The 14,612-nt window shown below is 45.9% G+C and overlaps 1 protein-coding gene across 3 annotated transcripts in view; it reads left to right on the top strand.

Moving 5' to 3' along the window:
- TGFBR1 (transforming growth factor beta receptor 1) overlaps positions 1–14,612 on the top strand; it is a 70,792-nt gene that overhangs the window by 34,119 nt on the left and 22,061 nt on the right. For all 3 annotated transcript variants that reach the window (XM_054018677.1, XM_054018674.1, XM_054018675.1), the window contains one exon: positions 5,773–5,940. In XM_054018677.1, the coding sequence (XP_053874652.1) occupies positions 5,773–5,940 (168 nt within the window). The remainder of the gene's footprint in view (positions 1–5,772; positions 5,941–14,612) is intronic.

Genomic DNA, 14,612 nt, shown 5'->3' with positions numbered 1-14,612 from the left:
TGTGCATGCCAAAAATTCACAGTACAAGCACGCTGGGATCCACAGAGCAGGATAGTGATCTCAGTCTCTGAGTCCATCCCCACTAAACTGAGTCCAAAGATTCAGCTAAACACAAGGGAACCTGCAAATAGCTGTACTAACAGCAGGATCTACACTTGCACAATAGGAGGAGTTGCAGGGAACTAATTCCCAATCCCAGTGCAAGGCAATATGGGATCCAGGTCCTTAGAACCAGAATTTGTACCCACAGGAGAGTGGGATGAAATTAGAGACGTTACAGAAGGCAATTCCCAAGAAACAAGGCACTTGACCAAATGGCTGGGTGGATGTTAAACAACCATCACCAGCCATTGTGTGCAAAGTGAATGACAATAATTTAATGACCACCATCACCAGAGAATTACTCAACCCTGGGACTCAGCAATACCCCCCACCCCTCCTCCTCCCAACATGATCACAAGACAAGCCCTTCGCTTAGGAGACAATTCAGGTTTCCTCTGATAGAAGAGGGAAAATCAGGCTACCTCTCCCTGCCCCCCAACATGGTGCCTGGACTTGTGTTTGCCAGAGCACATGGACTAAACACATATAATGTTTTCACCCTGCAGCTCACAGAAAGCACAGCCGATAGTTCCAGCTGTCCCTTGGGAGACAATTCCATCCACGCCCCCAAGGCAGAGATTGTACTGCTATGAAGATTTTCCCTGATAGTTTTCCTCTCCTCTCCTACCCACACCCAACCCCACCCCTATCCCTTCCCTACTGCCTCTTCTCTTTCACCCCTCACCCCCTAAGAGGCAGCACCCAGATGCCAGGGAGGGGGAACCAAGCATACTACATGGCCACTGTCTCTGAGAGGCAGGCATCTGTCTGGGCAGGGAGGGCAAGCAGGGACACCACACCCCACAGGAGACGCACCTCGCCCCCATTCTTGTCCTGGTCCAGCTGCCCGGCAGGGGCTGGTACTCTGTCTCTCTGTGCTGTGGGGGTGCAGGGGATGTTTTGGAGATGCCTCTGGCCTCGCCCCCTGCCCCCCACCATGCAGACAGCCATCCCACCAGCAGCCAGGTGCTGGCTCTCACAACCACCTGGGGGGTTTCCAGTCTCCTCCCCCTCCACAAGAAAGACCCCCTTTGAAATACACTTACCAGCTGCTGCTACTGGCTGCCTTTAGTTGGGTGAGAGGTTAGGTGCTGCTGCTGCAGAGCCAGAGAAAGCACACCTGCTACTGCCACAGTGCCATAAGGAGCAGGTAGGAGAAGGTGGGGCCTCTTAGCTCAGCCCCTGCTCCAGGAATAGTTCCCCTTGCTGATTGGCTGGTGGCCAAAAACCAGCTAAACAGCACTCCCCTAGCTACCCTACTGCCCCCGCCCCGGCCGAACAGCTGATGGCTTGTGGGCCCCCAAGGACCCCATAAACAGTTGACTGGTGGCTGGGTGCCCCTGCCTGCCCCCTATAGGGGGGCATGCCCCAACTGACCCCCTTCTTCCCCAAGGCCCCAGCCTCTCCTCCTCCCCAGGAGCCCAGCTTGCTGGAGCTCAGTTCTTTCCCCCTCCCTGCCTCACCGATTAGCAGTCTGTCTCCTTCCTGCTGGGAGACACCCTGCCCCCTTCCTGCCGCACTGGCTATGCAATGCAGCATGCTGGGGGAAGCCGGCAAAGCCTGCCTGCAGGAGCCCAGCTTGCTGGAGCTCAGTTCTTAATCTATCTTCCCCTTCCTGCTGGGCAATCAGCTGTCTCCCTCCTGCTGGGGGAGACAGCTGATCAGCTGGGGTATGCTAAGCACCTCTCCTCCAGCTCCTTCCACTGAGCCCAGCTTGCTGGATCTATTGTCGGTCAGTAGAGGGTGCTTCTTTTTGTCTTCTCATCTGCCCCAAGGGTCTCTTAGGGTACATCTACACTACAGCGGGGAGTCGATTTAAGATACGTGAATAGCGTAGCTGAATTCGACGTATTGCAGCCGACTTACCCCGTTGTGAGGACGGCGGCAAAATCGACTTCTGCCGCTTTTTGTCGGCGGCGCTTACTACCACCTCCGCTGGTGGAGTTAGAGCGCCGATTTGGGGATCGATTGTCATGTCCCGACGGGACGCGATAAATCGATCCCCGAGAGGTCGATTTCTACCCGCCAATTCAGGCGGGTAGTATAGACCAGACCTTAGAAAGTTTTATCAATAGTAGAGGCACACCTTCACAGAGAGGAATTCTGGTATTCCCTTACCTAGATGATTGGCTTCTGAAAAGTTGTTCCAAGTAAAACACTTCACTAGCAACTTGCAAGGCCATAGACCTTCCTCAAACTGGGCCTACAGTTGACTATTCAGAAATATCCATCTTGACGCCTTTACGAAGGTTAGAATTAATAGGAGCTTAGCTCAGTTCAATGCACTGAGAGGCAGATGCTTGCTGCTATTGATTTGTGGCCCTAGCTGACATGGTCAACACAATCCAGATCAGCCCTCAAACTTGGGTCAGGGACTGGCTTCAGCTGTTGGAACATAGCAGCTGGTATATCCATTATAGACCATGCAAGACTGCGATTACTTTGCCTTCAGAGGTGGTTTAGGACTGTTTAGTCGCTGAGTATATAGTCTAAATGCACTGCTTTCCATACATCTGTGCAGGAGTCTTGCCCACCCTTCCCTGAAAAATGTATAACGATGGATGCATCCCTGTTAGATTGGAGAGCACATTTGGACACCCACACAGCCCAGGGCAAGTAGACCTCAAGAGGAAACTGTACATCAACCACCTAGAACTCAAAGCAGTCGGATAGGTCAGTCCCCAATTTTTACTATTGAACAGGGCAAACACATAAAGGTCACGAAGGACAACATGTCATGCATATTCTATATCTGCTGACAAGGAGGGACTCTCTGCACCAAAGCTGTCAAGCTTTGGAATTGGTGCATATGCAATCAGATTGTCCTCACAGCCGCTTACCTTCCAGGAGCTTAGAATGTGACTGTGGATACAGTCAGCAGGCACTTCTCTCAAGAGCACAAGTGGAAGATGGATTCCATTGTGCTTCACCACATATTTTGCCAGTGGCACACCATTCAGGATCCTCCTCTTCAACAAGTCCAACCTCTGCATTCCTTAAAACAGTGTGTAAAGACTGCACAAAAGTTTTTGTCTACAGCAGTTTTTCCCCGTGGTTTAGAGAGAGACATCTCAAGAGTATGCTCTTCTGTTTTTAGTGAAGGACTAGAGAACTCTGGTGGAAGCTTTCTTGGCCATCTTTTGAAGGGTCATAGTGTCTGATTATTTCTAATATCTTTTCTACCAAACATTTGTGTAACGTTTCAGTTAAGACTGGACCTCAACTGTCCCTGGTACCATAGACCAAGAGCTTTGTTGGCATTGGTACTGGCACGAATATAGCAAGATCTGACTTCACTGTTTTCCGCTAGCAGAAATTGGTGGGTTTGACGCAGATGCAGCTCTCTCCTTTTTTCTCTATTTGAAGATTTTCTATTTTTAAAATCTCATAGCCAAAAACCTCTGGCCTCCCTTACTATCCGCACAGGATTCTAAGAATCTTGTAGACTTTGGTACCTTTCCTTGAGATTTCAGTTTTGGTCTTTGGAAACTGAATCCTTTCAAGGTCCTGTTCATCGGCATGTCTGAAAGACTAAGGACCTTCCTTTTCTCGCCTTTCTTTCCCTCTTACCATGCTTTTTGAATTAAGATCAGGTATATTATACATATGTGATGTACAGAGTCCTTAGCACGAAGAATTTATACTCGAAAGGTAGTGCGGAGTATGGTTGCCATAATAGGACTATGTTGAGGAATAGTAGGGGTTTGTTTTTTGTTTTTTTAAGGAGAGAAAGGGGTTTGTTTTACAATAAGGATAAAGTTATCTGAATGACTCCCACTATTCAAAGAGGGTTTTTTGTTTTATTTTAAATATATTAGGGAAGCCTATTCAATGGCAGGATTGCTTTGTCTGGTTTAAAAACAAAAGTCTTGCAACTGACGTTTCTGCTCTCTGGGTCAAAAGAAGAAAAATTCCAGTGAAAGACTGAATATTCAAGTTTCACATTCTGAATTCCCTTCATACTGTATCTTCTGTGGTTTATTTTTTAATCTTTGAGGTTCCTGGTATTTAGTGTCCACTGATCTAAATCTGTGGCAAATTTGCACGTACCTAGTGCATGTCATCTCTAGGTCTGAGAAAAGTGAGTGTGCATTATTGCCATCTTGTAGAACTGTTTAGCCCACAGTCATGCAGCAAGCTAGTGGTAGTGATTAAAAAAAACAAGCAGGTTGCTTGATTCCAAGTTCTGTGTTCTAATTTCTATGTGCTTTTTCCTTCTCAGAAAAGGGAATGCCATTTCTTAATCCTTTGATACTAATACATGTTGTCCCTTCATTGTCTGTAAACCCTTCTCCCTTCTAGAATAGGGGAGAGAAGTCCCAGGAATGTGGAATGTTAATTGTAAGAATGGCCTTTATTTCCCCCCCACCCTCGGCTCCCTTCCATTCATATTTTGCTGTTTATTTTTCTGTGTCCTTCCCCCCCCCCCTCCCCCCTCCCCCCCCCCCCCCCCGGAAATCTCAACTTGAGAATGCAGCAGGGGCTGGCTGGAGAAAGGGGAGTGAAGGGGTTGGCTGGCTTCGGGCAGGGCAGGGGATGTGGAGCTGGTTGGAGATGGGGTGTAGGGTTGGCTAGAGACGGGGCACGGGGGTGCTGCAGGGGTTGGATGGAGGTGGTGCGGGGTTGGCGGTGCGGGGCTGGCTGCAGGCAGGACAGGGGGTGTGGGGCTGGCTGGCTTCGGGCAGGGCAGGGCAGGGGCGATGCGGAGCTTGTTGCAGATGGGGTGCGGGGTTGGCTGGAGACGTGTGTGTGGGGCTGGCTGGCTTGGGGCACGGGGGTGCTGCAGGGATTGGGTGGGGGTGTGGGGCTGGCTGCAGGCAGGGCAGGGGGTGTGGGGCTGGCTGAGGGCAGGGTGGTAGGTACCAGGGCCATCCCTAGATATTCTTGGGCCCCACGCAGCCCCCCCCGTGTGTGGGGGGGTGCCCCAGGCTTCTGTGTGGGAGGCCCGGTCTCCGGGGGGTTGGGGCTGGTTTAGGGGGGTAGGGGGAACCACCCCCCAGCACTCACCAGCGGCGCGGCTGGGGCCGGGTCTCTGTACTTCCTGCTGCCGGTGAGTGCAGCAGCCCCGGCCTTTGTGCAGAGCTCAGGGGAGTGGGGGCAGGACTGGGCCCTGGGGAAGAGACAGCAGCAGGGAGCAGTGCAGCGCGGCCGGAGGAGGAATTACATCACTTCTTTGGCGGCTGGAGCTGATCAAAGAGGGTTACACATTTAGCCGGTGGTGGGTGAGCATCCCAGACATTTTGGGCACCTCTTTTTGGCGCCCTCAAATCTTGGCGCCCTAGGCAGCTGCCTAGTTTGCCTAGTGGATGCACTGGCACTGTAGGGAGGGGGTGTTATACAAAGGGAAAAAACTGAGGAAAAAAATTGTTCTGTGCTTCTGGCAAGTTACTTCTTTTTGTTTGCCTATATCTATTTGTCTTGTCTTTTAGATTGTGAACTGTTTGGGTTAGGGACTGTCTTCTGTGCTGTTTGTTCAGTGTCTAGCACAGAAGGCTCCAACGCTTATAGGAGGCCTTCAGGCACTTTTGGAATAAAAATAGAAAACATAATGACCTGATTACATGGAGCTTATTATAAAATGTAACTCCCAACTTTTATAGTTGGTACATTTAAAAAAAGCAATTTGGTTTGCTGGGCAACTTTATTTACATCTAATATCTTATTTTGCAGACAATGGTACATGGACTCAGCTCTGGTTGGTGTCAGATTATCATGAGCATGGATCACTCTTTGATTACCTAAACAGGTATACCGTTACTGTGGAAGGAATGATAAAGCTAGCTTTGTCCACTGCCAGTGGACTTGCACATCTTCACATGGAGATTGTTGGCACACAAGGTAACTTTATAAGGGTTCAGTCTCATGTGACCTTATGATCCTTATGATAAAAGGAAATGGGGCATTTGGAGACCTATTTCAATAGTGAAAATTATCAGAATTATAGGAAAGATATAGCAATTGAAGACCTTGTCCATATTTGAGTTTGTCTGCTGCTTGAGATGGTATCGTTTGAATTGTTGCACAAATGTGTAGTTATATTTGGTAATGGGATTAAGCTGAATGTGTACATCCTCTTACACCAGCTGTGCAGGTATATCCATCTGCAAAAGTGGACAATTTCTTAAAATTGTAAATTAATCTGCAGATCATGTATTATCTGGCAACAAAATGTGACTAATTTAATAGCTGTTTGAGTGGGGTGTTGTTTTTTGTTTTTTTTTAGATGTTCGGTTTTTTTTAAGAACATCTAAAAGACCCTTGTGTAGTATCCCGTTCTTCTTAGATTGCTTGTATGTCTATATATTTCACTCTAAGTGCATGTACACCCAGTGCACCCAAGCTAGGGGCTTTTGGTCAGTAGTATCTGTTGGGACAGCTGTCCACCTCCCTCTGTTTATTCTCCCAACACGTGGTTGCAAGTTCCAGTGATGCCTCAAAGCACAAGACAGGCTGCTGATAAGCTCACTTTCTTCTGTAAATAGTGAGTTAGTATGTATGTATGTCTTGACTTTTATAGTGTTTCCTTTGTTCTCCTTTTAGACTTTTTTTTTTTTTTTAATTTCTGTTCCTGGAGTGATACTTGCTACCAAATAGTCATGCATAAGTCCCTGGGCTTTAAGAACTATCTGTCTTGTAAGGAAGTCCTGCTTGTTAATGAGCATACTAGATGCCTTATCTGCCTAGGTGATGACCATGTTGTGGACAGATGTTCAGTTTTCCTATCTTTTTGTAAGAAGACTTAAAAATCAAGACACTCCTGTCTCAGGGGTTACTCATGGAGGAATACATGCTTGACCACCAATCCAAGCCTTTCTTGGACAGATAAGTGAAGTGCATTGCCTCACCTCCTAGAAGTTCTCTGGCAGCTGTTTCTACTCAGCTGCTCCTTCACTGAAGCCCTCAACCTCTGATAGAGGGAGAAGAGGTACTGGTCTTTTGTCGTTGGGCCAGTCATTAAGGGCCCCAAGACATCCAGTTCTTCAGAGCTCAAGGGTAGTTCAAGATCCAGAAAGGATCCTCACACACCTGTTGGGGACTCCACTATTGTATCTCAGCTGAAATGGTACCCCAGAAGCTGTTTGGTACCAAGCTAACTTCAAGAGCACTACAGCATTGCTTGCCAGTACCATCTATATTGGCTCATTGGCATAGGTACTGATGAAGCAGGTACCTACTGTACTATCTACTCTTCAGGTACAAATGACCCCAGCACAGAAACCACTGGGTACCATTAACTCCTCCAGCAATTATGGGAGCCAGAGACTTACTCTGTATGTTGGCACCAGACTTTCCTATGCAGGCCACTCAGACAGTGGCCTCAGTACTGGCAAAGGCAATCATATCTCTGAAACCTTCAAATATAAGGGCTCCAGGTACACCGACTGGCACCATATGAGCCTTACCAGAGGAGTATTTTTCCTGCAGAAGTTGCCCAAGAGAACCTTAAACTGTTGATTAGATTACACACAACTGGGACTGGGTGAGTAGCTTTAACCATCAATGGAGGATTGTTGGACCATGCCAAGCTTCTCCGGCACAGACTTCAAAGAAAGTGGATTGTTGCCACCAGATGGCAGTTCTTTAGTCATCCTGCTCCAGGTAGTGTGGTGGTGGGAGCAGAAAACAGGAGGTCGAAGCAGGAACATTACAAATTACAAAAAGACTAGGAGCCAAAGAGGACTGATTCCTTTGGAAGGAAGACTTATTCTGCATCTAGCCTCCAAATGAGAATCACTAACTAACGGACTTTATTATTGAAATACGACTTTATTAGCTGGCCTTTACTGAATAGTGTATGGAGGAGGAGTTTAAATCTATTGTCACTGGAGGCCAGCTAGTAGCCAGGACATGACTGCAGTCAACTCTCAATGCAGCAGCTATAGCCTTCAGATCCATGGCAATTTTCACCGTGCAGAGGTCTTTCTGTCTCCACACACAACATACACCAAGGGAAGCCCTAACCACTGTTGAGGGCCTGCCCTCTGGTGAGTGCCGCCTCTTCAGCAAGATGACTGAGGCTTTACATGCCATAAAGAATCGAGAGCAACATTAAGGTTACTGAGAGTGTATGCCTCAGCCCCAAAAGAAGGCAGCATAGGCCTCAATACCATTGACAGCCTAGCTTCCAGCCTAGGAAAGCTGATTCCTTGAAAGCAGGATAAGTTTCTACTAAGAAAGTCATAGGCTTCTGCATCAACAGGCTTTACCCATCAGCCTCTTCCAACATCAAGGCAGCCAATTTGACTGCTTCATCAAGAGCAGAGCTCTAGTCATTTTGATCTTCCCTATCTGTCTGTGATTTGAAAGCACCACACCCTACACAGTATTGCAGTAATATTTGTACAAAATATGCAGTTATTTTGAAAACTAATAACTTGCTAGTTAATATAATAAGGAAATGTATGTAGCAAAATTATATGCAGTTATGAATCCTGCCCCCTTCTCTCCCCCTGTGGTACAGTTAGCACATGTTCAAAAGCAGACAGCCCTGCCTTAGCAAAAGTTGTTAAACAGATCTATCCTAAACAAAGGACTGTGTTTACCTCAGTTACATACAGTAGTAAATAGGGTCCTCAAGACAGCTGTAGAAGGAGATGACAGGAAACCAAACAATTTGCAATTGAGTAAACACAAGTGTGTGAAGAAATAAACCATGGAGCCTTGTTCACCACCAGATTCCATGTTGCCTTCCTCATTGGATAAACTTTACTTCGAGTTTCAGAACTAATCTACTTCACAGGTTCACTGAACTATAAACTTAAGGTTTTCTGCCCCTTTATCTCTTTGACCTAAGAAGATAAAGGCCTCAGCACCTTTGGGCCTCTGGGAGAGAGTCTGATCCAGGAGCGGATCAGTCACCAACCTGCTAGAAGACTGGGGGTGAAAAAGGCCATCTTAAATAAAGTCTTGAACCGAAACTTGCTAGATAAAGTTTTAGATGTAGATACATGTTTTCACTTTTATTTGCTGGTAACCATTTCTAAGTTACCTTCTACTTGAATTGACTTAAAAACCTATCTTCTGTTTTTGTTTTTAATCTAAACCAATCCAGTGCTGCATTTAAACTGAACTGTTTTGTAGCTCCAATTAAAGTAACAAACTGTTGAATATTGACTCCTTTAAAAGGGCAATGAAACTTAATATCCCTCTGATTGTTCCAGTGCAGGGCTGGACTTTTCACTTTGTGGGAAAACTGGGCTGAGGAGTGTGTGGAGTCACCATACCAGTTCTTAACCAAAGGTGGTGGAAGCCAAGAGAAATCTGTGGTGGTACAGGCAGGCTTCAGCATCCAAAGCATTGGGCCAGGTCTGCCCAAAACTTAGAGTCCATGCTTGTTGCTGGCTGTGGCCATCCCAGGTGGAGAGTCAGAGGGGCAAGGGATTGTGAGGCACTTGTAAATCCAAGAGGTGACAACTCTTCACTGCTCTGGATTGCACCCCAGAATGTGACTGTCCCCTTCTTTGGGGAACCTGTTGTACCTCAGTGTCTGGAACTCCATAACCATTGATTGATGGTTCCAGACAGTCTGTGGTACTGGGATACACAATCCAATTTCAGTCCTTGCCCTACCTCACCCACCTTCCCCTTTCTTATTCAGGGACCATTTTCATGAGATGGTACTGCTTTAAGAGATACAGTGTATTCTAGCTCTGAGAGCAGTAGAGGAGATTGCTTTACAGCATGTGGGAAGGGGTTTCTACTCCAGATATTTTTTTCATACCCAAAAGGGGGACTGGTGGTGGGGGAGGGGTCTGAGGACTACCCTGCAACCAAGAAAATTGAACCTCTGGGCACAAGTTTGGGACTTCTGCATTTGGAACGACATCACTATCAAAGCTGCTTGTCGCTTGACCTGCAGAACATGTTGGTGGATCAACTCAGGAGGTACTTAGTTGAAAATCCTAAATGGTCCTGAAAAACAAAGTAGTGTGGATATTCAACAAATAGGGGTTCCCCAGCATAGATCTGTTTGCAACCAAGAAAACAAAATGTCACTTCTGCTCCAGGGCCAGCTAGAACCCAGGTTCACTAATACATGTATTCCTGTTTCCCTGTGATCTAGAAGTATTGTATGATTATTAGTGTTATCAGAAAGTTGAAACATGACTGACTGGAATGATTAATAGCCCTGGGATGGGCACAGCATTATTCATGCTTTGATCTTCTAACCCTATCACTACAACCTCAAATTACTTTATTGTTGGTCAAGGACAGGCTCTGAATCATGACTAAATTGTGCACCCTGAGCTTCAGTCTCCATCTCAATGTGGATGATGAGTGTCTAACTGCATTGGAGAGTGTGTGTTCACATAATCAAAATGTCCTCACTAGCAGCAAGAGTCAAAAGTAGAACCACTTTAATAGCTAAGTGGGAAAAATGTTCCACTTGCACCCATCAGTCTCCAGTCAAAGTGCAGGTCCAAGTTATGTTAAAATAAGGCTGGAGGGTTTTTGTTTTAATCTCATGTGACAGCCATCTCTTGCATTCACTCTCCTCACCAGGCATGTTCAATGTTCTCCCATCCCGTGGTAAGAATATTTTTAAAAGGCCTCATAAGGGTTTACTCACTAACAGGAATCTCTTCTTTCCTGGGACATTAATTTGGTATTAGCAGGATTTATGGGACGGCCAGTTGAGCCCTTAGCCTTGTGTTCTCTCTTCTACTTATCACCTAAGACAGCTTTTCCAGTTGTAATAACAGTGGGAGAGCTGCAAGCTTCAATAGCAGGCCCCCCCGTTGCTGTTCAGGGCAAGTGTTCCTGTGTTTCCCCTCCGTGGTCCACCAATGGCACCACTCTAAGCTCCCAGCTAATCAGCTGTCACCACTTGGGTCTCTCTCCATGTCACTCTCCCTCTTGACCAGGGCTTTTTCCCAGATGCTCAGTTTTCTGCATACACTATAATATCCCCATAAGCCAGACTATGTGCTAGCACAGGCCTGCACAACTCGTAAAGCAGCGAGGGCCATATTACTCCAAAGAAAACGGTTGAGGGCCAAAACCCCCCGAGAGCTGCCAACCCCCTGCAGCCCCCCCAAAACACCCCCCACTGCACCCCAGAAACAATCCCCCCAGCACTGCCAAAACACCCCCCCCCCAGTACCACCTGCCCTGCGGAAACAAACCCTCCTTCCCCAGCACCACCCCACCGAAACAGCAGTATTGAACCTTGGTAATTTGTTATAGCGGGCCCCTAACGTAGTATAATTAAGGTAAAAGAAAAATGTCTTTTTGCTAAAGTAGAATAAGATCTTCCCCCCACTTTGTAATCAATTGCCCTGTTGAATGAATGAGGTGTGACTGAGGAAGGTGTGGAAGGCAGGCACCTCCAGACAGCTGCAACCCTTGGAGAGGGGAAGGCAGGCTCTAGGATTTTTGCTGCCCCAAGCAAAAAAATTTTTGGCTGCCCCCCCTTTTCTTTGTGCCCCTCTGCCCCCAGCCCTGCCCCAACTCCACCCCTTCCAAATCCCTTCCCCAAGCAAACACATTTTATTCCACATAAAAGCTTTGCAGAGAAACTGTTTCTCTCTCTCTCTCTCTCTCTTCCTCCCCCCTCCCAACCCCCTCCCCTCCAACCCTATATACATGATAAAATAGCTTGCCAGCGATCATCCCTGTGCCCTCACCCCCTGCAACTCCATCGAGGGCTTGGATCAGTGTCAGTCCTTCCAATTCTTCTGCAAGGATTGCTTCCCCTCTTCCTGGGACAGAACTTTGTCCATTTGTTGGATCAGAAAAGAAGGCCCTGAGTCATTTAAACTCAAGATATTTATCCAAGAGTCCTTTCCTTGTCTGGTCTCTGGAGAAATCCAGTTTGAGCTAGCGCATGTGAACCTGTCCAGGTGATGGTACTTCTCTGGAGGTGTTACAAAGTGAATGAATTTGCCTAATCTCACCCTCTGCTGCTCTTAGTTCTTGCAGGAGCTGTAGTCACCCTCCCCCATGGAATTACATATAATCTATGGCCCACAATGATACATAAACTTACCTAGTAAGATTTCTCACAAAAATATTGTGAGAAATTTTCATGTCACATGCCCATATACAGTGTGTGTTTTTTAACAAGAATAAGGTCTCATTAAGGCTTCACCACAAATTCTTATCAAAAGTGGTCTTGAATTCCACATAAACCAGTGTCATAAATTTACCAATGTTCTTCCAAAACCACATGCTTTCAGGGATGATAGCTGCACTCACTGGATATTTGTAGGGCATTTTCAGTTTTCTCCAGTCTATATAAAAAGGTAGATCCTCACTAAGACTCTTTGTAGCTTATGCAGAGAGAATGAGAAGCCAGACAGTAACATCATAAAGAATTTCCAGCTGGATCACTGCCTTCATCAGGATTTGTTATGACCTAGCAAAGGTGACACCACCAGCAAGGATTACTGTACAGTCTGCTAGGGTTCAAGCTACTTCTATGGCTTTTCTTAGCAATGATCAAGTCAAAGACTTTTGTAAAGCAACAGCTCAGTCTTTGGTACACATTTGCTCAACATTATGCCATCATTGAAGCATCCAGAGCTGATGCAAACTTTAGTAAGAGAGTTCAAATAGATTCTGATTTTCCGCCACCAAAGGTGTACTAGTTGGGGGAGGCATCTACAGTGGAATATATGTACAAACACTCAGAAATGGTTACTTACCTGTAAAGTAGTTATGGTTCAAGATGTGTTGTGTACCCACATTCTCTGATACACATACACACACACTACATTGCTGCTACTGTAGTCTAGTATCCTCAAGATTCCAGTGCAAAGGAACTGGATGGGGAGAATTGTTGAGGTGACCCTGCCCTTTATTCTTTCAACTAGAGGCATGAGGACACTCCGGGTTCATGCACCTCCTGTTGGATACTGCTGACCAAAATTCTTCAGCTCAAGTGCACTGGGTGCATGCTAACCTTCAGTGAGTGGAATAAAACCAATAAAGTGTTTAAAAATGTCAATACCATATGTAACACATCTGAGTGGAATTTTCTCAATTTTTTTTTATATGCCAAAATGCTACAGGCCTGTGACTCAAGTCTCAAAACATAAGAGTTTACTTTAAAATGTTCTTTATTTTGAGAGAGATTAGCTGCAGTACCTACTTGTCAGAAAAACAAGACAAGAAAAAATAGTTACTCTGGAAACATTTTTTTCTTTTTATCTGGAGAAAGAATATTCTTAGCAGCAAAAGGAGCTGATTTTTCAGTATTTTGTAAGGAGTTGGATTTTTCATAAATCCTAGAACATTCTTCAAATATTTTATTGAACAGAGATTGTGGCTTATGGCTTGTATCCTAAGGAAAACACAAAATCCTAAAATTATATTTCAGACTGGTCTCAATTTCTTTTCACTCCTAATTAAGACTTCCATTGTAAGTGTGTGAAAAACACATTCTATAAGTGGAGAAAAGTAATAGCAGAGCGGTGTGGCTTTGGTGTCAGGAAAGTTGCGCAACATTGATTTCTTCCTCTACAACAGTGGTGGGCAATCTGTGGCCTGCGGGTGCACGTAGTCCATCAGGGTAATCTGCTGGCAGGCCGTGAGACAGTTTGTTTACATTGACTGTCCGCAGCTCCCAGTAGCCACAGTTAATCATTCCTGGCCAATGGGAACTGTGGGAAGTGGTGGCCACCACGTACCTGTGGCCTGCGCCACTTCCTGTGGCTCCCATTGGCTGGGAACAGCAAATTGCGGCCACTGGAAGCTGCAGGCACCTGTGCCTGTGGGCAGTCAATGTAAACAAACTGTCTCACGGCCCGCCAGCAGATTACCCTGATGGGCTGTGTGTGGCCCACAGTCCGCAGGTTACCTACCACTGCTCTACAGACACTGTCTGAGCTATAAGGGCTTATCTACACAGGGAGACTCAGGAAAGTTATTATAATTTAAAGATGTGAAATAAACTCTATGAAACAATGTAATTTAAAGGCCAGAGGAAACATTAGATCTTCTTGTCTGACCTCCTGTACACCACAGCCCATTAATTTTTGCCGAGATACCCAAAGACTTTAGTCTAACTAAAGCATTCAGTCCTTAAGAGGCTAACCTATGTGCCTTAGAAAGAACAGAAGAGACCAATGAGGCTTCATATAAGTGAAGATAGTTCTGCAGCATATTGGTCCTGCTGTGAGCTTGGCAGCTACGGGCAAAACATAGGCACTACCCAAAGGGAATTGTTTTAGGTAAATATTTGTACTGGTGTTTATCATGTTTTGAAGATACAGAAGTTGCAAATTGGGGTCTTACCAAAAAAAAAAAAAATCCAATCCAACCTAATCTCTCTCTCTCTCCCCCGTGAAAATTATTTATGTAGAAAGCTTCGCCTAGAATTTCAACAAAATGTTGTATTCCAGAATTTGATCAGTGTTTAGTCTTGGCTGTGCCACTGAGTCGCTGTATGGCCTTGAGCAAGTTATACCTCAGCCTTAGTTTTCATATTTGTAAAATGTGATTAATTACTTACTGTATCCACAGCGATGGGTATATAGTAAAGATTGATTGTAATGCATTTAGAATGT

Source organism: Malaclemys terrapin, chromosome 2 (genome assembly GCF_027887155.1).
Source record: "Malaclemys terrapin pileata isolate rMalTer1 chromosome 2, rMalTer1.hap1, whole genome shotgun sequence".
NCBI classification, from domain to species: domain Eukaryota; kingdom Metazoa; phylum Chordata; order Testudines; family Emydidae; genus Malaclemys; species Malaclemys terrapin.
Note: the sequence above shows the minus strand (reverse complement) of the source record. Positions and strands in the feature narration are given on the sequence as shown.